At 40.4% G+C, this 25,921-nt stretch overlaps 1 protein-coding gene across 10 annotated transcripts in view; it reads right to left on the bottom strand.

The window, feature by feature from the left end:
• Window positions 1-2,276: 2,276 nt before the first annotated feature.
• Pbx3 (PBX homeobox 3) overlaps window positions 2,277-25,921 on the bottom strand; it is a 223,286-nt gene continuing 199,641 nt past the window's right edge. For 9 of the 10 annotated variants that reach the window (XM_070013712.1, XM_070013696.1, XM_070013731.1 and 6 more), the window contains 4 exons: window positions 9,019-9,184; window positions 7,352-7,464; window positions 6,503-6,592; window positions 2,277-3,805 (listed from right to left, as the gene is read on the bottom strand). In XM_070013712.1, the coding sequence (XP_069869813.1) occupies window positions 3,713-3,805; window positions 6,503-6,592; window positions 7,352-7,464; window positions 9,019-9,184 (462 nt within the window). In that variant the 3' untranslated portion in view covers window positions 2,277-3,712. The remainder of the gene's footprint in view (window positions 3,806-6,502; window positions 6,593-7,351; window positions 7,465-9,018; window positions 9,185-25,921) is intronic. The other variant, XM_070013740.1, reaches the window with a different exon arrangement.

Genomic DNA, 25,921 nt, shown 5'->3' with positions numbered 1-25,921 from the left:
ATGGAAGCCTCTCAGTCCTACTTCAGCTGAACCCTGGAAGGTGCCAGGCAGGTCCTTCCAGACCCCAGCTCCATGGAGACTTTGCCCAGGTGGCATCACTGCTCTGAGCCCAAGTCCCATCTGAAAATGGGACAGCAGCTCCATGCCTACAGCCCTTCAGAGGTAGAAAATGCACTGAATGCAGAGAAGCTGGCCGAGGCACCAGGAGATGCTCAATAAACCCAGGATGTCAGTTGATATCTGCGAACACACATCTGCCCCACCCCCACATCTGGGAGATGAACCCTAAGGTCACTTGCCACACAAAGGGCTTCTCTGGAACATGGATTCTAGGAAAAGAAAGGTACAAGGATGAGGCTCTAACGGGGGCTTGATAAGGGGCAAATGTCTCATCCGGGTACTGGTGGCTCACATCTGTCATCCTAGCTAACCTGGGAGGCTGAGATCCAAGGATCATGGTTCAAAGCCAGCCTGGGCAGAAAAGCCCATAGAACTCTTTTATCTCCAACTAACCAGCAAAATGCCCAAAGTGGAGGTGCAGCTCAAGTGACAGAGTGCCAGCCTGGAGAAAAACAAAACAAGCAAGAGCATGAGGCTGAGTTCAAGCTCTGGTACTAGAATACACATGCAGGTGGGATGCGCACAGTCTCACTGCCCATAGGCATCTCCATGTAGAAGACTGACACTATGGGCCAAGAGCAGCTGCTGAGACATCCAGGCTCCAGAAAATACACATTGCTTAGAATCACATGTAGGCTGTATTCATCTGACACGCTGTACCTTTGGCCAAGACCCTTCGCTTGCAAATGGCTTACATCCTTTGATGTTTGAGTGGATTTGGGGGTTCTCACTTGCTCAGTGGGTTCAGGCCCCTTGGGGCTTCCCTCATCTCTACCCCAACCCACAGCAGAAAAGGTACCAGGTACTGAAAAAGTACCTGTTGAAAACCTACCAAACATCAACAACTGACCTTGGCCCAATTTGGAGTGAGATACAAGAGTCTTAGGACTCTCGCCCCAGCCATTCTCCATGCCAGATGTCACACTCCAGCTTACCTGTGTGTGAGGCTGGTGCCCCAGTTCCTTATGTACTTCAACCCTCCCAGAGGCAGCAAAGAGGGAAGGTGTGCAGGGGACTCCTGAGCCAGCACATGGGAAGGACATGTTTCTGCTCCCCAGCCAGCACTGAGGGTTCCTTTCAACAGGCTGGACCAGGGCAAAAACCAAGACAGTCTCAGAAGGTGTTTGTCTGCAGACACTAAAGGATGATGAATTTGTGTGTTAGGTTTCCTTAAGATATGTTCTGCAAAAACCACACATTACAGAGATTGTTTTATGTACAGAGATAAGAAAGGCTGACCCACAAGCTAATTCAATCATGCAAATAACTATTTAGTCCTGGGAGAGATTCCTACGGGCAGGCTCAGTGCCCATGTGAGGGAGGACAGCTTTGGAGGGCAATCTATTTTATAAAGTTTACCCTCACCATGTAACTGCCTCAAGATTAATGGGGATAGTGGCCCTAGACCTTGTTTTGCCTGCCTCTACCAACCAAAATAGTAAAACAGTTGTATTTATCATAGACAATTTGCTCCAACTGATTAACATTAATCGGATTTCCTGTGAGTCGATTTCCTTGAGATATAGTAAACAAGCCAATTATCTGCTGTGGACCTCTTTTATTACAAAAAGATTTAGATATTAGCAACAGGCACGTATGTAAAATATATGGACTTTCTTAAAATCTGAATAAACCAGAAACCATATTTAATCCAGTTAAAGAGTTTTAGTGGTCCTTACAGATTATAAATTTGGAATTTAAAGAAGTGTTGAGATGTGGGCGAGTTTGGGGTTTCTTTTTCTTTTCATGACAGAGAAGGCCCATTCTTTCCAAGTAAACTTTGCTGGTCTTTAATTATAGCAAAGGAAGTATGGAGTCTAGAATGTGCTAAGACTGTAGGTATTTACATAAAGGCAAAAGTTTCAGAGTTATCATCTGTCCATGATAACATGAGCACCAAGGACAGGCAAGCTGAGGTCCAGGTGCAGCCCATTGCTTTCTGTGCCTTAATTTCTCTGAGCTTCAATTTCCTAACATACGGAAAAAAGGTTCAGGTGGTCAAATGAGTGACCCAGAACCTCCCCTTCAGGGGGCTTTACCTCCAACCTCCATACGTTATGCTTCCAGCCACCAGGCCTGGTTCTGAGTAAGCGACCCTCAATGCCTGCGCAGGCTGGCCAGCCCCAAGGAGGAAAATAAGAGAAATGGTATCAGCGTGGAATCATGAAAGCAAAAAGTTTATTCATGTTTGAAACTACATATAACTACCACAAGGAAGACTTTTCAATCCAGGGTGTAATCCAGTTAGAAAGGAACACGAAACGTTTTTTTAATACATTAGAATCACCGCCACAAATTATTTTCATGACTCAATCAGTTTCAGAATCGCATACAATACAAAAGAGAAAGGAGAGGGGCCCCAGCACACAGGGGGAAATATACAGTACTGAATACTGAAATCTGAATGCATCACAATTAGTCGCTGCTTTTTTTTTTCTTTTTTTGCATGGATTAGTAACAAGATGAAGAACATTCAAAATGTTTCTCAGTATTTACAACAGTTTTACTGATCTTGTGGTAAATTAAGACCCAATGTTTCCCTCAGATTTTTAAAAGTTGCAAATGCAACCCTGATTTATCTTTTAAAAGATTACAATGTACATTACATTTTATGAAAGGAAACAAAGTTAATTACAAGATGCAAAAAGATAAGAAAGAGACAAACTACAGCGTGAGTATTGTTCAGAGGTAGTAAGTGAGCACTCTAAGCTACAGAACATGTTGAAATTCTATTGGTTTGTATGAGTTCGCATGAGGTAATAAAGCTGTGTTTTGATTGGTGAGATGTATAAATACTCTTTTGCTACACTATATACAACACTCCAGAGAGCAGAGCCTTTCCTGGCTGCCCAGAGGATGGAGCAAACCTTGACAAGTCTGTGCAGCACCCAGTGCACATCATAAAACCCTAGACAGGTCTCGTTTTCACCTCCACCAGCAGCAAGTATCTTCATCTCTCAGAACAATCTGGAACCGTGATCTCATTACCGAGCAGACTCTGGGTACAGGTGCTTCCAGAGAGAGAAAAGAGGCTACCAGTCTCTGATCTAATTATAACATAAGAGATCGCAACACAAATGTGATGAGGAAGGGTCTTCAACACAACCAGCATTAACTGAGATCGCCAAACAGCTCTTTTATTCCATCAGTGACGTGAAAGGCAATCAAAGACTGCGATGGAAATATGTAAGGAGTTCAGTTTAGGTGAGGTGAATCTTCGCATCTGCTCTAACGATTGAGGTTTAGCATATATTGTACTTTTTACCCTTAAGGCCAAGTAATTGGCAACTGTGAAACCATTAACATAAAATATTGGTAATAAATTATGCTAAAATAGCTACAGGACAGTTAACAATGTTAAGTCTTGGCCTAATTGGATAAAGTGCTTTTTTTTTTTTTTTTAACATTGTGTGTTTTAAGTATAAATACAAATGAGTATGATTCCTTAAAAAACAGATTTACCAAGTTCTCTAGTAAGACAAGGTTTTACAGTAAAGCTGTAGATGGTGGGCTACAAAAACGCTTTCCTTTTCCTCCTATTGCTCGGAATGCACTTGTCAAGGCATGTCAGCTCGGGGAAGTGTGCCGGAGGTTAGTTAGAGGTATCCGAGTGCACACTGCCCGGGCCTTCCGTAGGAGAAGTCACCGAAGATGGAGTTGTTGCGTCCTGCCAGCCTCCATTAGCCTGAAAGGAGAAGCACAGATCAGCGGGTGCACATCTCCATATTAATTCCACTCCCCAATTTAGAACACACAGATGACAACATGAGAGCAAAAGTGCATTAGCAAAATGTATTTCCTAAACCCATTTTGGCAGGAGTTGGAAGCAAGTGTTAAAGTGGGATTAAATGTATGTAAAACAAATCCATCCTATCAAGAAAAGACTTGGCAATACATCAGCATGCTGAAGAAGGGCTCCACTAGGCCCAAGCTGTAGCAAGCTTGGCCTCTGATCTGTTGGCAAAAACAAAGCAACACAAAAGAAATCCTTTAAGAAGGAGCAGTAGAGAAGCTCAATGCGATGCCTCCGCACAGCGCTGAGATAGACCTCAGCTTGGCTCCAGGGCCGTTTCTACCCTTTTCCTCCCATACCTGACAGCTACTGGGACTCTTGGAAAATAAAGACCAGAATTTCCCTCCAAATAAGATCTTTCACAGCAAAAGCTCATGACCTGTGGAAGAGCACATACTATTCAAATCAGACTCTAATTGTCTGCAAGTGGAGCCCTCGCCGGGCTGTTGCTTCCACTCGGCACGTGCCGCTGGCCCTGCTTGCCTCCGACCTGCACCAGTAACAACAGTCCTCAGAAACAAATTTGCCTCATGTCTCGGCCTATAGAGGCAATTGTTGAAGTCAATGTCTGATCAGATTTCTGCTGTGGCAGACAGCTTGTCGCTACATATTTTTATGTCAGTCAAGAAGAGGGGGGTGCTGGGCTTGTGAGTTGGGGAACACTGAGTGGAAGTGACGGGGCAGGCCTTTCTGGAGGGAAGGTGAGGTCGAGCTGGCTGACACCAGCGCCTGCAGCTTCAGCTGATCTTGGCCTCCACAATCCCATCTCAGACCCCCATACCGTGCTAGATATGGGCCACGATGTCTCCTGCCTCCCTCACATCTACCCGCAACTTCTCTTTGTCCATCCACATGGTCTCTTTTGGGCCTAGGCTGCCAGGCTTTTGGGAAGTCTTTGTAGATTTCCTGTCCAGCCTAACACAAATTGTAGATCAGCTGCTGCTGGCAATTGTGCCTCCACTCGCCATAGTTACTGTTGGAGAACTCCGTCTTCTGATTTGCACACGGTTCTGCATATAAAGCACTTCCCTCCTCTAGGGCCAGTGAAAAGGAGGCTGAGAGACAGACAACTCCTCAGAGATGACAGAACCAGAGGTAAAAGGATTTTTCAGGGCTTGAGACAAATCAAATTCAGGTTGAAAAAATAAAAGATGAGATTTAATAAAAAATAATAGTAATACTAATAGCAGCCATGGCCCTGTTTTTTGAAGGCCTCAGAAGTGTCAGGGTGGGCGGTGACATGCCCATCTGTATTTGGGGGTCTCTCTGAAGTCCTCTTCCCTGTCTGAAAGGAAAGCCGTTTCCCCCTCAGGTATGAAAATCTCCTTAGGAGAAGAAAAACTCTTACACAGATACAAGTCTAAAGATATTCCATCTGAAGTAAACATCATTCCTCTTTTATCCAAATTTATAAACAACAAATGTGCAATATTTCTACCCAGCATGGCAGCTGGAGGAGAGGTTGTCAGCAAGTATTCTTTTTTTTTTCAAAATAAATTAATCCTTACTCTGGTGGCTTGAGATTATGCACTGTATTATACAACAGCGCCTTATCAAGCCTCATCAGTGAAGATGGAATTCATGTCTGTAAAATGCTGCAGGCAATCACGGTTTCATATTTTATCATGTTGATAAGGATATCGCACATTCTCTGAAGCATTTCAAAACACTTAAATGAAAAAGGAGAAATGCAACTAAAAGGCTTTTTATATGGTTTGTTGTGGGCTATTATGAGTTATTTATAAACCCAAAAAGAAAGATTTGACATTTCAAATGTAAAAGATTTGAGTATTTAATGGTCCTTTTATTCCTTTACAATTGAATGTCCTCAATCATTTTTTAAATCATTAATATTTACTCTCATAACAATCGAAGGCCCTAAACAGGAGTATTTTTGTCCATTTTCTTCCTGTGTCTTCTACTGTGTGCCCAGGGGCAATATGTTTCCTCCCAAGCCTGGAATCACAGACTGCCCACCACTCCACTCAGCAACACATGGCGAGATCCATCCCCACCCTCTCTCTAGCTGTGTTTTTCATTTCCTATCCATGTCAGGGTAGGAGTAAAAGGAATACTTTAATGGGTTAATGACTAAAATTATTGTTCCTCCATTATTAAAGCTGAGAGGACATTAACAGAACACGTTTTGCACCCCACCATTGTCAATATAGCAGGACACTTTTAAGAAGAGGATTCTTTGTTTAGCTTGCATTGTTCATCTGTCTTGGCCCCTCCAAGGTTCTCACCTTTACCTGCCCTGTGCTTGGGATATTTTCCTGCTGCTTGAATCTAAGATGAATGACCTGTTTTCCACCATCTCCCAGAAGGCTGCTAGGAAATGGCGTCTTAATGGTCTGATGCTTAAGTCCCTATTGACGACAGGATGGCAGCCACATCGGGGCATCTGTGAGACTTCTCAGGGCATCAAGATAATGCTAAGCAGTGAGGTGCATACAATAAAAATGCAGCAAAGCTGTTGTCTCCCCTACCTCCCTGCAAGATGAGAAGCCCAAGTCAAATGGCTACTCATTTATTTAGTAGTCATTGTTTCCCCGACACTGTTCCTACAATGGGTCCCGGAGTACTCACATTTAAATTGTGTGGACTATACAGTGAGTTTCCTCCAAGGCCATCACTGTAGCCTCCCGTCTGATTGATAACATGACGGAGGGTATCCACCTAGAAGTGAGACGAAACAAAATTCATCATCCCAAATCTATTAAAACATCATCACTTACAAAAAGGAAACAATTTGAATTATGTGTGCCACAGGGGTTTGGAATCTTCAATGAAAAGCAAATTTATCAATCAAATGTGACTGGCAGAATTTCAACAATTCCTTGCATATTTAAACTCACACACTTTTGTTTTTTCACACCAGCCAAAATAATAACATCTTCATGGCAATGCAGCAACCAAATACATGTGGCTGTGGGTGAAAACCTACTCAGAAATTGGCATGCGGATCTCGATCCCTTCCACCCATCCCCCACCCAAAGAAAAGAACTGAGTAATCATTCTTAAGTAAGAGGACAAGAAAGGGTCTGAACCTGGAATATACTTTAAAAATTCAGGTTTTTGTATTCAAACCTACAAAAAATACAGGAATGAAAGAGAGCAATATGTTCTCAAACCACACACACACCAGCAAGTTTTCCTGTTCTATTTTTGACAAAAACACTCCCCCACCTCCCCATCTCCATGAGCTCAAGCCAGAGCCGAATGCATTCACAAAGTTCATCAGGTTTGAATCATCAAAGTCACTGTCCACTTGACTTCTCATTAAATTAAGTGGCGGGCAGATGGGTCCCATTTGGAAGCACCCAGTGACGGGCAATGGGTCCCATTTGGAAGATCACTTCCACGAGGTCAGAGTAAGGAGTTTTGAGCCCAAACCCTACCCTGCTAGAAAGGCCCCTGGTGGGGCATTTCTCCTACCTGTGATTGCACATTGGCTCCGACTTGGGACCCTTGGTAAGAATCCCCATTCAGACTCTGCATGTTCATGAACATGTCCCCAGAATTTGGGAGGTTAAAAGAACCAGAAGAACCTGGAAAGGAAAGAGTTAAGTGTCTGAATAACAGAGAGCTACACAAGTATCTCAAAAGACCTAAGAGGCAGGGGATAGGAGCAAAGACACAGAAGGGAGAAGCTGTGTACAACATAAGGCATTTCCAGATCTAGAAGGATGGAGAATTAACTGCAGAGTTAGGTCCTGTGGCTCACTTTACTTTTAGGAAAAATCCTACCACAGGGGAAGCCCAAATAAAACACCAAAGAGAAAAATGAAAATAAACAGAAAAACATCCAGAAGCTGGCCAGGAACCTTCCCTTAGTTTCCATTTCTCTCCAGGACTAAGTCACTAATGATCAAGTCAAAGCCACTCACTGGCATGGTGGATAATTACCTGGAGAAGCCATGTTTTTTGATGCTCTTTCCTAGCCATAACTCTGTCTTCTTTTCACCAGTATTCATGCTCCACTAGAAAGAGAGTGATGGAGTGTGTGTGTGTGTGTGTGTGTGTGTGTGTGTGTGTGTGTGTGTGTGTGTGTACATGACAAAACAAAACCTTCTTTATGAACTTTTAAATATATTTTAGCATATTCTTTTGCAAATTATCTATCTATCTATCTATCTATCTATCTATCTATCTATCTATCTATCTATCTATCTATCTATCTATCTATCTGATCTTAGAAAAGTCTCTTTTATCAGGTCCATCTGCTGGAATACCTGCACATCTTTCACTATCACTCAAGTCCTCTGTAACTCTAAATCATTTCTAACTCCATCACAAATGAAAACATACACTTTACCAAAACATACTGGGGTGAAGAGTGGGGAGTGCATCGATGAATTAAGTACCATCTCCTCACATATAACCACCACTTGCCCAGCAGGCTATGTTGTACTGATAAGAGGCAGGAGAAATCTGGAGATGGAGGAGGAAGCCACATGCACCTCAGCCCAACATTCAGTTTCCTTGTGGGTAGTGCCTGTACATTTCTCACCCCTGTTATCTTAATCTTTCACAGACCACTAATAACCTTAAAGTGACATGTGAAGCTGGGCACTGGTGGCTCATGCCTATAATCCTAGCTACTCAGAAGGCTGAGATCTGAGGATCACGGTTCAAAGCCAGCCTGGGCAGGAAAGTCCATGAGACTCTTATCTCCAATTAACCACCAGAAAACTTGAAGTGGCACTGTGGCTCAAGTGGTAGAATGCTTGCCTTGAGCTGAAGAGCTGAAACATAGTGCCCAGGCCCAGAGTTCAAGCCCCATGACCAAACAAAAAAAAAAAAAAAAAGAAAGAAATGTGGAGATTAACCACAACAATCATTAGTGATAGCATTTTGCCTAACTGCTGAATGAGAGGCCAGTGCTGAGTGTAAAAGTTCCTGGATTTGCCAGTAGTGGGTGCGTCCACAGTGAAGGGTGGGTTTACTGGCAGGGCCACCCACTTGTTCACCCATCCCAAGAACATAAACCTTCCTTTTGAAATCCATTGTGTCCTCAGTATGGTGGTTTGTGGGACAGGGTTCTGTGGCACTGGCATAAGTCTGCTCCCTGGACAAGGTGGGAGTGAGTGTCCAGTACGCACCGGAGTTTGGCGTGGTAGGTGAGTTGGTCTGGTTGTTCTGCACAGCTGCAGCCACTGCATGTGCGGCAGTCACAGCTGTCTTGGCAGCATAGAGGTTGGCTTCCTCCTGAAACTTGCCAATATTCTTCTTGTACCTGATCCGCTTGTTGCCAAACCAATTGGATACCTAAAATTGCAGGAACATGGAATTAAAAGGTAGTCAGAAAGGAAGAAGAATCCCACCCTCCAGTTATAACCACTGGACTCCAAGGGGACCCCTGGGAGACATTCAAGCCTGCAATCTCATATCTCATGAGATATACGTAACAGTCTTAGGTCTTCTCTTTCCCTTTTGGCACATTCTCTCAAACTCTTTTGGAATAACACTGCTTCTTGGAGTTGGCTACAGAGATACTAAAATGGCTGGGAGCACTGCTGATTTAAAAAAAAAAAATCCAACTGGGGCTAGGGGTGTGCTCCAGTAGAGCACTTGCCCAACATGCACGAGACCCTGAGTTCCCAGTACTGCAGCACTGCAGTGGGGGGATCCGACTGGTAATTACCCATTAGTATATATGTTCTGTCCCCCAAAAGGAGCAGAAAATCTAAAGGAAACATTTGTTAAGTTAGGTGAATAATAAGCAGTATTTGAGAAAGAAGAACTAATTGTTCTTTCTTGGGTCTGCAACAATTTTGGCAGCTATACAGAGACTCATGTTTGGTCTGTGGAAAAGAGGAACATGGATTAATAATGGATGAAAACTTCCTTTGTCTCCTGCCTTGGAGACATTCATGTCTGCCAAGATGGCTGCCAGAGCTCTGCCAGTGAGCATGTGGGGAAGACCACAGCTTGAAAACTCAAGCAATCCCAATAAGGTCAAATGCAAATACAGAGAAGAAGCTTAGATTTCATCAGGTGGAATATACTTATTTCTTTTTCAAACTACTGATGGTATCAGCCAGCGCAAATGGGAGAGGCTTCTAAAGAGGATCTTGGCAGCAGGCCGATCTCATCCAATTTCAGGGACAGTAAAATTGCAGCCCAGGACTCATGGCTCAGAGTTCTACTCTGTGCTTGGGCACCTGTGGTTTGGCTATGTAAAGAAGCTAGCCTAAGCTGCAAAGCAATTGTAAGAATATATACCAACTTGTAAAAGGCTATGTAAAAGGATCTCACAAACTCTTTTTTCCTAATAAGAAATCATTTCTTAGCGTATCAAAGGAACATGTTGCTCTGGTTTCAGGGCCACTTTTTCTGCCCTAAAAGGTATTATTCTTTAACACCACCTCAAGGGCCCTGAAAGAAAAACAAGGAATGGGATGTAGTTCAGGGCCTTCCAACCAATTTACACCAATGGGCACCCCTGTTGACCACTTCTGCCAAGTCTTTAATTGCTTTGGAAATGGAACTCTCATTCTTCAACCTATGGCACTCATCCTTTTAGAAGAGGCCAGAAAGGCCTGGCAAGAGGGCTCCCTGAGGAAGACAACATTGGCCTCACTGCTGCCCATATGCTGTTCCACCCTGGGATCACAGTGTGCACACATGTGCACACAATACTCATGCAGGCATGCTGGCTGAGGGAGGACACAGGCAGCATGCTTAGGTTCATGAGACCGAAATAAGAACTAGCAAGAAATAAAAATATGTTATATATCAGCACTTCTTATTTCTGTTCTACCATCATTTTGTTAACTTTTTTGTCCTGAAGGACTATATGGATCCTTTTCTCCTTTCATATCAAATACAGTGGTTATAACTCTCTTATGACTTCCATATGTGACTTGAGAATCTTAATGAATCTCATATGTGTTAAGCACTATGCAGAATTCTTTACACCCAGTTTCTCATTTAATTTAACAGCCTCAAAGGGCTGGGTGGTTGACAAAGGTGTTTTACTCAGGCATCTTGGCTGCCCCCTGGTCCAATGGCCTTTTCTCCCTCCCTCTCAGCAATGTCTGATATAATATAACCACCATTCCCCTTGCACCCACCTATTGTTCACATTGGTTTCATTCACATTTTTTCTGCTTCCTCTCCCTGACACACTAAAAGTGAATGTGTGTTCTTCAAGACTCAGATCTTGGTCTTCTCTCTTTTTATCCATATTCACAACTATGCTTTCTTTGTGGAAGACTCTCATATTTCCATCTTGATTCCTAACTTCTATGGAGTATTCGATTCCCACGTAAACTTCCTGCCATAGTCTCCAGCTCACCAAGTTTAAGGGGTACCTCAGGTGCCCCCCACATCTGGGCCTCCTGTTTACCTTCATACTCCTGCCATGCCCATCTCCAGAGAATGGGTACTACCTCCCTCTGGGTCCATTTGGACATAGTCTCCTGAATCGACATAGTTAGTTCTTTATTCTGAACTAAAATCTAGTTCCTTTCCTGGCCACTCATTGATCCTATTTCTTGTATCTAGAGGGAAGGGTCACAAAACGAGGCCCACAAACTCAGCCTGTGGAACCAGTTGGTGTTGACCTTCCCACCCTCCCTTCCTTAAGACCCCCCAGACCCATGGTGGTATACACAATATCTAAGAGGCATGATAGCATAAGTGCCATGTGCCACTGTGTGGCGTACACATTGTGTGTGTGTGTGTGTGTGTGTGTGTGTGTGTGTGTGTGTGAGAGAGAGAGAGAGAGAGAGAGAGAGAGAGAGAGAGAGAGAGAGAGAGAGAGAGAGAGAGAGAGAGAGAGAGAGAGAGAGACAGACAGAGAGAGAGAGACAAAGAGAGAGAGAGAGACAGACAGACAGAAGAGAGAATGTGTCATATATTCTGGAGGAGGTAGAAATAGAGGTCAGGGGAGAAGGGGAAGTAAAGATGATACAGGATGGAGACAAATAGATACTATACTGAAAGGGATTTCTGCACAGGAAGAAGCCAGTCTCAGTAAGAGTTGGGATCCTTTCCCACACCAGAATGATGTCATCTAAAAATAGAATAGCTCTGAAGCAAGGTAGAAAAGCAGCTCACATATATTCCTTCTGATCGTGTTGTTTTAGCAAATCATCTCAGAATCCAGTTCACCTTCAGCATATTCGTGGCTCAGGAAAAGGACCTGAGACTGACATGCACAAAGCTCCTTTCACATTCAACACCACTCCAGCTTACCTGGATAAGCTGTTAGGCTTTAGAAAGAGTTAACTATGGAGTATGTCTATAGTGCAAAGGGAGATAGTTCTGGTTGAGAGGGAATTTGGCATTTCTTAAGCATAATTAATGAAAATTCCCCAACTCTGAATTTAGCAACAAAGGCCCATCTTAGAATTCTCTTCTTCTAAACAATTCCCTGTTGGATTCAGTACTTTGTAGTTAATATTACCTTGACAATCAGAGAAGCTATAATACATTAATGAAACCTAGCCTGGAAAATCAGATTACAGCTTTATTAACAGTTTCATAATTGAGGAATCTCTGTACCATCGAAGGTCTCATCTCTGGATATGTAAGAATCCTCTGTTTATGCACACCTCTGGACCAATCAAACAACAGTCATCACTAATAAAGGTTTATTTAATTCTCACAGTAAAATTTTAATATCACCAGCAGCCTGGGGAAGCTTTAGCAAGTGGATTTGCTTGACATCAGATCGTTTCTATTCTGCTAGTCCCAATACTTCTTAATCTTTAATATCAAGGCAATTAAAATTAATGGCCACTCATCCGAAGCTACTGTGGGCAGTGTTTCCTTGACATCAATTGTTTGATGGGATTACCTAGAGGTTAAACTAACAAGCAAGGTTTAATTGGAAGCAATGAAAGAAGCAGTGATCATACGTTATGTTTAACCTGCATAACCACATCTAAATGAATATCTGGAAATGTTAAACTATTTCTCAAATTAAAATATGCTTGTCACATTCTGATATCACAGATTTGGGTTCTACAGCAACCAGCTATTTAAGTCCACATGGCTGCAACTGAGAGTGTGTAATTAATGTATAAATGGACACCTAAATTCAGGGATTATTTTCACCTTTTGAAAACAGAGGGATAGAGTTATTTGTAAAAGGACTGCAATGCTTAACCAGTGGGAAGCAACAAAAGCCACAGGGCACATGCAGCCCCTTCACACAGTGATCGGGGCCAGGACACTAAGGAGAGCAGAATGTGCTCGTCTCTGAATTGGAATGGTCTGTACACTGGTCCCAGAATAGAAACACAGGCAGGAAATAGGTGAAGGGAAAAGGAATTCACTGTCCTGTTCTTCTCTTTTGGGCTACACACTGAAGGAATGAACTGTGCTGAAAGTGAAATGCCAGACAATAATTTTAAGATCAGTTAAAAATGAGAATAAAAACACAAGCATTCTCCTCCTTCTACGGATGCTCATTGTTATCAGTTTCCAAACTGAGCCTCTGGCCATCAGGAGAGCAAAGAGAACTTTTTTTTTTTTTTTTGGTCGGTCGTGGGGCTTGAACTCTGGGCCTGGGCGCTGTCCCTCAGCTCTTCAGGTAAAGAGAACATTTTGCAGGCTGCTGATTCCTAGAGCCTTCCTGGAAGACCTAGGAGTAATTAGAAAAGCTTCTAGTCTCTTCTATATATAATGTCCATGCATTTCCCCAACCCCAGGTCCTGAAGATTGTTAACCATTTTTAATTTTAAAGCAAAATTGTCTTCAGTGTGTTCATGTAGCTTAGTGATAGAGCATGTGTATATTTTAGCATGTTCAATCCCAACATGAACAAGAGGGGGGAAAAGTAAGAATGTTTTCCACACAATAAATAACTATAGTTACCCTTTCAAAACTTAAAAACAAACAAAAAGGGTTGGGAAGGTGGCTCAGTGGTAAAGTGCTTGCTTAGCATGCATGAAGCCTTGCGTTCGATTCCTCAGTACCACATACACAGAAAAAAGCCAGAAGTGGCGCTGTGGCTTAAGTGGTATAGCACTAGTCTTGAGCAAAAAGAAGCTTGAGGACAGTGCCCAGGCCCAAGCCCCAGAACTGGCACCAAAACAAACAAACAAAAAACCAAAACCAAAACCCAAAAACTTTCTTCAGAAAGCTATTTATCATCCTCTCACTTAGAACTTGCTCCTCTGAGCACTTGCCTTCAGCTGAAGAGTGCAGGGGCAGCACCCAAGCCCAGAGTTCAAGCCCCACAACTGACAAAAACAAAGACAAAATAAAACAAAACAAAAAACCCTTGCTCCTCTGAAGTGAGCAAGGCAACTGTAGGCAGTATCACATAATGGTGAAGTTATGTGGACCCAGAATAGTTTCAAATCCACAGTGTGCCACTTACTAAACTGAGTGAATTTGGAAAAATTATTTTGGTTATTTTTACAGTGTCCTCTTGTATAAAGTGAGGACAAGAATAATGGTAATAATAGTATACTGTCCTCATAGAATTCTTGGGTGTGTTAGTGATTTGGGCACACACATTTACTCTCAGCCAGGTTTTATCTATGAAGAAACAAGAAAACCAGGCCATATTCAAGTTGCTTGAAATCACACAGCAAACTCTGATGGATCCCAATTTCACCCATAGGACTTCTCCATCAGCATTTTATGTTTTCTTTTTGCCCCCTTAATATAATCAGTGGAGAAACTGCTTACTTAGCATCTGTAAGGTATGGCTAGTACTATGTGCTGTGGAAGATGAAAAAATAAACATGTTTCTTCCAAAACTTTAAAATATGATCATGAAAACAATGCTAAACACTCAAAAAGTAGCACAACTTGCAGTCAGTGATGATCTCATAGTGGGCTGCAGAGTCTGGAATCTTAAATGCAATGAGGGTTTGGATGAGAAGCCCCAATAGATCTGGAAAATCAGAGATTTCCAAGATAAGGAGGAATCTGAATTGAATTTCAGTTTCATCTGTTAGTAGTTTTATTAAATCCCACATTTCAAAGGCAGTAATATCCAGGAACTCATGCCAACAGTTCACATGCCCAAAACACAAGTTGATGCCTGTTGATTCCTGGGCCCTTCCAGGATCCCAGAGAAGATTCATTTTCTTCTCTAATATAACTCACTTTTCCTCTAACTCCTCTTTCTATAGTGGAAGAGGTGGGGAGAAATCATTCTAAAGGAAGAAGCAGAGAGCATCAAGTAGTGTTCTGGAGGAAGTGACCCCTGAAAGGAGGACCAGGGTGTAAGCAATACTTCTACTGGGAATGAAGGAACAGCGAGAGAGGGAAAGGATGAGTTAGAGCTCAAGGTCAGCAGGCTATAGTGCAGAAGAAAGGGAGAGCCAGAGAGCAAGGGAAAACCTGCTTAGAAGCTGGTCGGGCACATGGCACATCTCCACCTTCCTCTGCCCCTAGATTCATTAGGTGATGGTTGTTGGAGAGAACAGCTAGAATTGAACCAGAGAGTCCTGGAGGTGCAGTGAAGAATGGGTTCTGCTAAGGCTGCTGGGGCCAGGTGCCTATCCAATAATGGGGGTGTTGAGAGGGCTGCTGCTCACTTAGAATCCTCCAAGTAATTTTTTTGGGGGTCAGTCATGAGGCTTGAACTTGGGGCCTGGGCATTGTCCCTAAGCTCTTTTGCTCAAGGCTAGCACTCTACTACTTTGAGCCATAGCTCTACTTCCTTCAAGTAATTTTGAAGAATCATTACCCCTCACACGTTTTTCCCTTGTACATTTTGAAAGTGGGAATTTACAATTTTTCATTATAAGTCTTAGAGTTGTAAATAATGTTATTCAGTATGTCATAAATGTTGACATTTCAAAATAAAACTGTTTGTAACCAAGCAAACACAAATAGCATAGCAATTCTAGATTAGTCATTTAAAAGTATATAAATTCACTCTTTTAAGTTTAGAATTTTATGTTCTTTTTTGGTTCTTGAAAGTGTTTCCATTTCATTTCTCTTTCATATTATCCTAATATAATACTTTTATGTTTTAAAAACTATGTAGAAATTGAATTTTAAATAGTTTATTTCCTGTAATTATAAAACTATACATGTGTTCAATATTTCATTCTGGATTAAGCTATCGGATTACAGTTAGTCTAAAATTGGCCAAAGGAATACACAGCTGTTTGAAGAATAAAAATCAAGAGGGTCTCATCCTTTGGGCAGTGAATTTGAGAGAATCAAGTGGAAATATGCCTTCTTTCATAAAATGTGCAAGAGGCAGGTATGAGGGGGGAGGAGGGAAAAGACAAGTGACATGATGCTTGTTGCACAATGACCTACTAAGGAAGAGGTTTTAAGAAGGAGTATACATACATGGAAAGCCAAGTCCCTGAGGAGAATCTTCAGCTGCTGTGCAGAGTACCACCATCCTTGAGAGACTACTGTCCTAAGGGGCCTGCCTGACTCTGAGCAGAGGGTGAAAACCCCTTGGACAGACCTTGGGAAGACATCTTGTGCCTTGGAAGACCATCTTCAGAGCTCACTAGGACGACCACTTTCATGTGAACCAATGACTTTTTACAAAGTAGATAACTCCAGGATATCAAAAACATTCTGATTCAAGAAATAAACCAAAGGGGATATATACTTGTTATTTTGCACAGTACTCCAGCAAATATGTATGTATCCTTTGCCAACATCATCACTAAGAACTTACTGAGGAATTATTTAGGAATATTTATTTTTTAATAAAAGATAAAATTTATGGCTCCTATATAATAGGATTAAAGATCATGTTAAAGAGCTGGGTGCCAGTGGCTCACATGAGACTCTCAGTAATGGACTATATTGCTAAGAGGGAAAATGATATATTTTCTTTTCATATAACAGGGGGAGTAGCTAGGTGCTAGTGACTCCTGCCTGCAATCCTAACTACTCAGGAGGCTGAGATATCAGTTTTGCAGTTTGAAGCCAGCCTGGGCAGGAAAGTCTGTGAGATTCTTTTTTGTTGTTGTTGGTCATGGGACTTGAACTCTGGGCTTGGGCGTTATGCCTGTGCTCTTCAGCTCAAGGCGAGCGCTCTACCGCTTGAGCCACAGCACAACTTCCAGTCTGTGAGATTCTTATCTTCGACAAACTACTAAAAAAGCCAGAAGTGAAGCTGTGGCTGAAGTGGTTAGCAAGTCTGAGACTTATGAAAATAATTAAAGTTTAGACATTCTGTAAACCCCAAGCCATTAAAAATTTTCCAAATAGCTTTGCATTTAAGAAAAATTCCATGTTCAAAATTAAAAGCTAAACCATCTACAATGTCTCTGCTGTCACCAAAAGCCAATTTATTAATTAGTTAATTGTATCATATATCTCTATCACAATCATTTATCGTGTTAATAGTAACACTAAATAAAACGATTATTCAAAGACTTAATCTTGAGAAGGCAGAAAGGTAAAACTTCCTACACATCCTCAGTGCTGATTCCTGCATCAGGGAGAGAGACTCTGCTCTTGTTTAGAGAGGAAACAGATGACATGAAAACATCATTATCGAAATTAGCAAACTGAAAATTTATGAGGCACAAATCTTAGAAAAATTTGCCGTTGTGTTTTCCCATGTTTACTTGTGATGCATACTTTATGTACTGTGCCTAATTAAATGTAACAGATTATAAAATGCTGAAATGCTAAGTCGTGTAAAATGGAACATGACAGATATCTACATGGTAAACAATTATATCTCTATCTATCAAATAGATTCTCCCTAATCAATGTGTTTCCATCCTCATCATGTGGATCAGTGTGTGTGTGTGTGTGTGTGTGTGTGTGTATGCTGGTCCTGAGTTCAAGCCCTAGGCACTCTTTGCTCAAGGTTAGTGCTCTACCATTTGAGCCATAGCTCCATTTCCACCTTTTTGGTAACTACCTGGAGGTGAGTCTCATATATTTTCCTGCAATTCTCATATCTCAGCTTCCTGAGTAGGTAGGGTTACAGGTGTGAGACACCAGCATCCAGACTCATGTTGACAAATTTTAAATGCTGCATGGAAGCCAGAATTGTTCAAAGTTACCCTAAATGCTATCCTTAGTCTACTCATCCCCCTAAGACTCAATAGAACTACTGTTAAGGGCAACAGGATGGACAACCACAAGGTGTGTGGAACATTCTCCAAGACCCAAGGATAGATAAATGGGCATGTGTATGAATTCCAGCTCTTCAAGTTCCCACCCACCCAACTCTAGACAAGTCCTGCTACCCAGACTTCTTCTTTCCTAGACTATGATGCCTACTCCCATGGCACTGTTTTGAACATGAAATTTTTTCAGTGCCAAATCCTTCACCTCCTTTATGTTTAAAATATGGGCAAGCCCAAGAAGCCGAACTATTTTTTAAAAAAGAAAGTTCCAAATTTACAATGACTTGCTTATAAACCAACTTTTGGGGGGCACAGTCTACATCTAATGGGAGAACTGAAGAAATCAAAATTCCATTTGGTAGTATTTGAAATAATTTAAAACCGATTCACTTGTCAAGTACAGCATTTTTTTTTTATTTGAGGCTGTGAAAAATTTTATTGCCATAATGTGCTGACATCCTTACAGTTTGGCTTTGCCCTTTCTAGTCCATGCGTGATGGACTGATAACTGCTCATGACATTCACGAAGAGGCTCATCTGCCAGAGTATATAAAACGTCAGCTTTGCAGCCACAGCACACACACAACAGACGACACTGCTCATCTCCCTAGAACACATACTGAGGGCTGCTTCTAAATGACCACAGATGGCCTTTGCAGTTAAAGATTTCCTTTTCCTTTAAGATTATTTCTCTCGCTTGTAAAAGCAAAACTAGGTTAGGTATACAACTCAAGAGTTTTCCTTCCCAGCTCTAGGAAAGCTTCTCTAGCAGGAAAGATTCCCACCCCTCTCCACCCCCCATACAACATGGATATCACCACTGTGCAGCTAATTCTCCCCCTGGAGACAAGGTACCAGCACCCTGAATTTAAACTCAATGACACTCTAAGTAAGAATGGGCCACATTTTTGTTCTGAAAAGTTTTGTGTAAATCTAATGCTTGTAAATAAAAACAACCAAATGTATTCAGGGGCCTATATATAAAAAGAAGTCCAACAGTTGAATTTTTCATTGAAGAAAAATCCTCAGTTATTCAAACACTACTTTACCAGACACACATAGCAAACTTTCCTTTTCTTTTTAAAAAAATCCACTAAGTCTCTGACTTTTATTATGTCTTAGAGTGCTGGAGATTAAATCCAGGGTCTCATACATGCACACTTAGCCTCTTATTTATTTTATTTAAAATGGAAATAGTTGCCCTCAAAAGGGATATGCAAATATATGTAAGTCCTTCTCACAGAAATGAATCAACTCATTTTAGAGTAAGAAATATACGAAGGGTAGATCTCTGAGAACAGATGTGTTGCTCTCCTCCCCGGCTCTTATTTCATAGACCCTGTGAAACCTTAGGGGCTAGCACTGTGCTTTGCTGGAGTCAGAATCTCTACCCACCTCTCTCCAGTTCCCTTAACCTTTAACACTGTTACAAGAAGATTCTCTATACCTAGCAAGGAAATGCTGGTTAAAAGGATAATAAACTAACGTTTATTGAACTCTTGTGATTTGCTACACTGAGTCAGGCATTCTACAAATATATTCTCAACAACCGCTAACCTCCCTAAACAAACTGTCAGTATTATTTTATAAATTAAAAAAAAATGGAAATTCAAATTCAATAATTTGCCAAGATCACACTACTGCTCTCTGGTGGTGGAGCAGGATCTGAGTGATTTTTCTGCACCTTCCTACACAGAATGCATGCTCCTCTGGAGTGACACAAGAAAGAAAAAAAAAAGTTTCACTGCCTATATGCATCACAAATAACAAAACTGAATTTTGGTGCACCTGCAAGGTAATGGTTTAACTCCATAACTTTGTATACAACAGAAGGAAGAAAATGAAAAACTATTACTCTAGAATCTCTCTCCTTTGTCCTCTACTCAATCACCTGCCAAGGCCCCAGTAGGAAACCAATTAGTCTTGTCACCTCCTTTTATTTCTGGGGACTCTGAGCTAAATCACCAATCTGGTTGGGTTTGCCAAGGATTCTACTTTCTGACTCACCTCTGGCCAGATCATTCATTTGACACACATTTAATGAGCAGGTGCTATGCTTCCCCAAAGGAGTCTCTCTATTACCTTCAACCTCTCAAATCTAGTCTTACTCTCATTCTGCCACTTTTATGTGGTAGCAACACATAAGTTACAAGATCTATTCTAAGCACTCTTCATACAGCTTATTAAGTACTCCTAATAATCTCTGTGGCAAATTTTCTTATTTTCCCTATTTTGTAGATGGGAAAACTGAGGAATCAAGAATTGAGATGATTGCTCAAAGACATGTACCCAGTAAATGATGGAATAAGTACTTGAGCCATGGTGCTGATTCCAGAACACATGCTGATCTATTTCACTCTCTCCTTTGGATTTATTCCAGGATAAGCTAAATATTGTTTAAAGAGTAGTCCATATAATATGGCATGGCTCACTATAAGCATTTGAAAAAATCAAGTATACAAAGAAATATTTTAGAAAAACTAAGTATAAGACCTTGTTGGTTGCCTTTAAGGATAGAATTAACATTCTAAGATGTAATGAAGACAAGAAAATGAGCTTTTGGTTTTGTTGCATTCTACTGTTTGTTTTTTCAATTTTGTTAGGGTTCTACACTTCTTTTCACTATGTCCTTTCTTGCATTAAAAAAATTTAATTTATGGTCCCTTAATATCTAGAAATGAAACCTTATCACTGTGATTTCCAGCCTTCTGTGTATGTAAATACGTATTTTATATATATATACACACACATATATATGCCCATATCATACACATTTTACACACTATGTATTTCATCTAAAATTCTGTATTTCTGTATATTAATTATATATTAATATGTTTCATACCAGATGCTGGTGGCTTACATCTGTAATACAAGCTACTCAGGAGGCTGAGATCTGAGGCTTGTGGTTTGAAGCCAGCCTGAGCAGGGAAATCTGTGAGACTTATTTTCAAAGAATCACCAGAAAACTGGAAGTGGCGCTATGGCTCAAAGTGGTAAAGTTCTAGTCTTGGGCAAAAAAGCTCAGGGACAGCTCTCAGGTCCTGAGTTCAAACCCATCATCATCATCAACAACAACAAAAAAAAGCTTTATTATGACATTTCATAGATACATACAATATACTTTGATAATATTCATCTTGCTATTTTTCTTTCACCTCTTTCCCCCTTTTCCTCTTCCCTTCCTTCTTTCTTTTTTGGTACTTTTTTTTAATTGTAAAAATACTGTACAGAGGAGTTACAGTTACATGAGTAAGGTAATGAGTACAATTCCTATTGAGCATTGTTGCCTCCTCCTTTGTTTTCCCCCTACCATCCCTTCCTTCCCACCTCCACAATTATTCCCCCTTCCTCCTTTCTAATTGTCTCTCCTCAATTTCATGACCTCATTTGCCACCCCCCCAAACTTTCACAAATGAGAGAAAATATGAGATATTTGTTTGCACACAACTGGTTATTTGATAACACAATGCTCTTCAGTTCCATCCATTTTCAAGCAAGTAACATGATTTCATTCTTCTTAATGACTATAAAAAGCTATAGACATGTTTCTAAGCATGATGTTAGCTGTATTCCATGAGTTTTTGATAAAAGTTAATTATACTTCCATTAAAATATTCTCCAGTATTCATTGTAGTTTCCTCATTAACTCAGGTTTATTAAATATACTGAGTTCTAGTTTCATTCTACTTTAGTATGAAAACATATTCTACATTTCAAATTACTTAAAATTTAAGAGGTGCTATATTGAACCAGAATATACTTATCTTTCACAATGTCCTACAACTACTTAAAAAGAAAGTGTAATCTGCATTTGTTGGATGCAGTGTTTTATATCCATTAGGTCAAGTTTCCTAATTGTGGTGCTCAAATCTTCTTTATCTGTGTTACTTAAAGTGTGGTTTCAGAATCTTCAGCATCAATATTAATGTGGAAACTATAAACTGTCCGGCCCATTGCAGACCCTTTGAATCACAGCCTCTAGGAATGGAGCCCAGAAAGCTGTATTCTAATACATCTCCAGTCATTCTATGCTAAAGTTTGAGAAGCACTAGCTTATGTCCCTTCTAAATTATGTGTGTGTCTAATTGTTCAGTAGTAGGGAAGTATGAAATTTTTGTGTAGTGATTTTGGATGTCAGTTTTTCTTTGGAACTGGTTTTTGTTTTGTTTTTTGAGGTCGTTATTAGCTTATGTTATTACAAAGGTGGGATTGCTTTATCATCATTAAGTTACATCACTCTTATTGACTTATTAAATATATACATATAACTTTCTGTCTTAAAGTACATTTTGATAATGTACTTATTTTTACAATGTTTTATAATGTTACTCTTTGGTCATTGTTTATATGCTATATTTTCCAAATTCATATTCTCTGTGTTTTACATGTCTTAGTTTGCATTTTTATATCCTATTTACTATTTTCTATAACTTAAGAGTGTTTCGTTATTAGTTTGGAGGTTATATAGTCTTCTAGTATTCTTTAAGTGACTAGTGACATCTCTAAAGATTACACATGCCTGCCTACTAAAGTTTAATATTAATTAGCATTATTCCCTTCTTTCCTTCCCCTCATAACTTATAAGGCATTACCACTATATATTTTATTTATTTTATTTTTATTTTTACCAGTCGTGCAGCTTGAACTCTGGGCCTGGGCACTGCCCCTGAGCTCTTCAGCTCAAGACTAGCACTCTACCACTTGAGCCACTTGGAGATAAGAGTCTCAGAGACTTTCCTGCCCGAGATGGATTTGAAGTTTGATCCTCAGATCTTAGTCTCTTGAGTAGCTAGGATTATAGGCGTGAGCCACCAGCGCCCAGCTATCACTGTATATTTTAAATCTATACATGTTGTAAACAAAATAAGACATCATTAATATTATTTACCTCTACTCTTGCATTTTTAAATATTTTATTGATTCTCTAATTTCATTATAATTCTTTTCTTGTGAACTTACCTTCCAGTTCATTAATTTTCTCTTCATCTATATTTAATCAGCTTTTAAGATCATTCACTGGGTTTTAATGTTTTGTTTTTTATGCTGGTACTGGGGCTTGAACACAGGCATTTAGCTTTTTTGCTCAAGGCTGGTACTCTACCACTTGAGCCACAGCTCTACTTCTGACTTTTTAGTAGTTAATTGGAGATAGAGTCTCATGGACTTTCCTGCACAAGCTGGCTTTGAATAATCATCCTCAGATCTTAAGTCTCCTGAGTAGTTAGGATTATGGGTGTGAGCTTCTGAAACCCAGCTCCAGGATTTTTTTTTTTTTTTTGGTCAGTCCTGGGGCCGGAACTCTGGGCCTGGGCACTGTCCCTCAGTTCTTCAGCTCAAGGTTAGCGCTCTACCACTTTAGTTACAGAGCCACTTCCAGCTTTTTCTGCTTATGTGGTACTAAGGAATCAAACCTAGGGCCTCATGCATGCAAGGCAAGCACGCTATCACTGAGCTGCCTTCCCAGCCCCCAGCTCTGTGTTTTTTATTTTGATTATTGTATTGAATCCAAACTTCTCATTTGATTTTTTTTTTCAAAATGAATTCTAACTTTTTGATAAAACCCTCCTTGTTGACCTTTCCCCACACTGGATATGTTAAGTATAGTTATTTAGAGCCTATATCAGATTTTTTGTTATTATTTTTTAACCTGCTTCTGGGGCTTGAACTCAGGGCCTGGGTGCTGTCCCAATGCCTTTTTGCTCACGGCTAGTACTCTACCACTTGAGATACAGCTCCATTTCTAACCTTTGTGGTGGTTAATCAGAGATAAGAGTCTCATAGACTTTTCTACCTCAGCTGGCTTCAAACTGTGATCTTTAGATCTCAACCTCCTGTGTAGCTAGGATTGTAGGTATGAGCAACTGGTGCCTAGCAGATTCTTACACTTCTGAAAAAAATTTTGAGGGTTTATTTCTAATGACTGTTGTTTCTGTATGTGCTATCAGGTCTTCTTGAATGTCTTTTTTTTTTTTTTTTCCTGATTAGGTGCCCAATACTACATTTGCTTTGTTCATAAAAATAACTAGAAATCTATCTTTTTCCATAAGATGTAATCATACATTATTTTTTTGTCTAGGAACCCACAAATAACAGCAATTCAATTTAGAAAACTGAGGTATTCTGGGGCTAGAGTTGTAGTGGTAACATTTACAAGGCCTTAATTTCAGAGGGGAAAAAAGAAGATGAAGAAATGGAACAGCTATAGGGAAAGGAAGAGAAAGAAGAAAGGGTAAGGGAGATGAGATGGAGGAGGGAGGGAGGGAGGGAAAGGAAGAGTAGAGGGATGGAGAAGAGGAGGGAAAGGGAGAATAATTGAGCTATTTTAAAGCAGATCTAGTTTCTGTTATGGTCTACTACCAATAAACTCTTGACACACTAAAAAAAAAAAAAATGCCATAAAAGCCAGGCACTGGTGGCTCATGCCTGTAATCCTAGCTATTCAGGAAGCTGAGATCTGAGGATTGTGGTTCAAAGCCAGCCTGTGCAGGAAAGTCTGTGAGACTATTACCTCCAATTAACCACCAGAAAACTCGAAGTGGTGCTATGGCCCAAGTAGTAGAGCACTCACCTTGAGCTGAAGAGCTCAGGGACAGTGCCTAGGCCCAGAGTTCAAGCCCCATGACAAAAGAAAGGAAAGGAAGGAAGGAAGGAAGGAAGGAAGGAAGGAAGGAAGGAAGGAAGGAAGGAAGGAAGGAGGGAAGGAAGGAAGGAAAGAAGGAAGGAAGGAAATAAATCAGTACAGAGGCTCTTCACAAAACTAAAAGCCATACCTACCTTAAGATTCTACCATGCAAAGGAGGGGGTAACAATGTTCAACAAGAAATGTACTCATTACCTTACTCATGTAATTGTAACATCTCTGTACAGCATCTTTACAATAAAATAAAATTCTAAAAAAAGATTCCATCATGCTACTCTAGGGCATACATTTGAAGGAGTATAAGTCAATATATGAGAGACATCTGATACCTATGTTTATCACACCATTATTTCCATTAGCTAAACTGATAAATGAAGGAAATGTAATAATACATATACATATATCAAGTAATTTATTCAGCCATAAAGAAAAATGAAATCATCTCATTTATAGGAAAATGGATGGAAGTGGTGGTCATTATGTTGAGTGAAATAAACCAAGCTGATAAAATCAAATGTTGAATGTTTTTATTGAGTATAGACCTAAAATAATGATGATGATGATGATGATGATGATGATGATAATGATGATGATAATGATGATGATGACAATGGGATATGAGTAATAAGGACTAGGGAAGAGGAAAGAAGGGGAAAAAGAAATAGGCACAGGTGATCATGAGGAGGATCAAAGTACACACACACACACACACACACACGCGCGCGTGCTCACGCGTGTGTGTGTGTGTGTGTGTGTGTGTGTGTGTGTATGAGAACATAATGAAACCCATCAAACACTGAGAAAGGGGAAGGGGTTAAACAAAGCATAATAGAGGTGATAAGCTTGTTCAAAGTACACTGTATGTATTTATGAAATTAGCACAATGAAATCCCCTTGAATTATTAATGTTCACTAATAAAAAATTACTGAAAACAAAAAGAATACTTAAAGAAGTGACATTAGAAGTGAACTTTGAAGAAATAGAAATTAGTAAGATGTTTAGATGTCGGAGGGGAAAGATAGAGAACCCCAATCAAGAAAATAGGATAATTACTTATTACCAATGTTTCTCAGTGATAAACACTCTCCTAGATACTATATATGTCCTACCTCATGGCAAAGTCCACAATCCTATGAAGAACATGCTGTTTTCTTAATATTTATTTTTTAAAAATTGTATTGGTAAGGTGATATACAGAAGGTTTACAGCTACATAAGTCAGGTAATGAGTACATTTCTTTCTGAACAGTGTCACTCCCCCCTGAAGAACATGGCTATTTTTTATCCATATAAAAAAAAAAGGAGGGGGGTATGGGAAAGGACGGGAAG

This window comes from Dipodomys merriami, unplaced genomic scaffold (assembly GCF_024711535.1).
Source record: "Dipodomys merriami isolate MVZ:Mamm:240054 unplaced genomic scaffold, mDipMer1.0.p SCAF_11, whole genome shotgun sequence".
Lineage (NCBI taxonomy): Eukaryota > Metazoa > Chordata > Mammalia > Rodentia > Heteromyidae > Dipodomys > Dipodomys merriami.
Note: the sequence above shows the minus strand (reverse complement) of the source record. Positions and strands in the feature narration are given on the sequence as shown.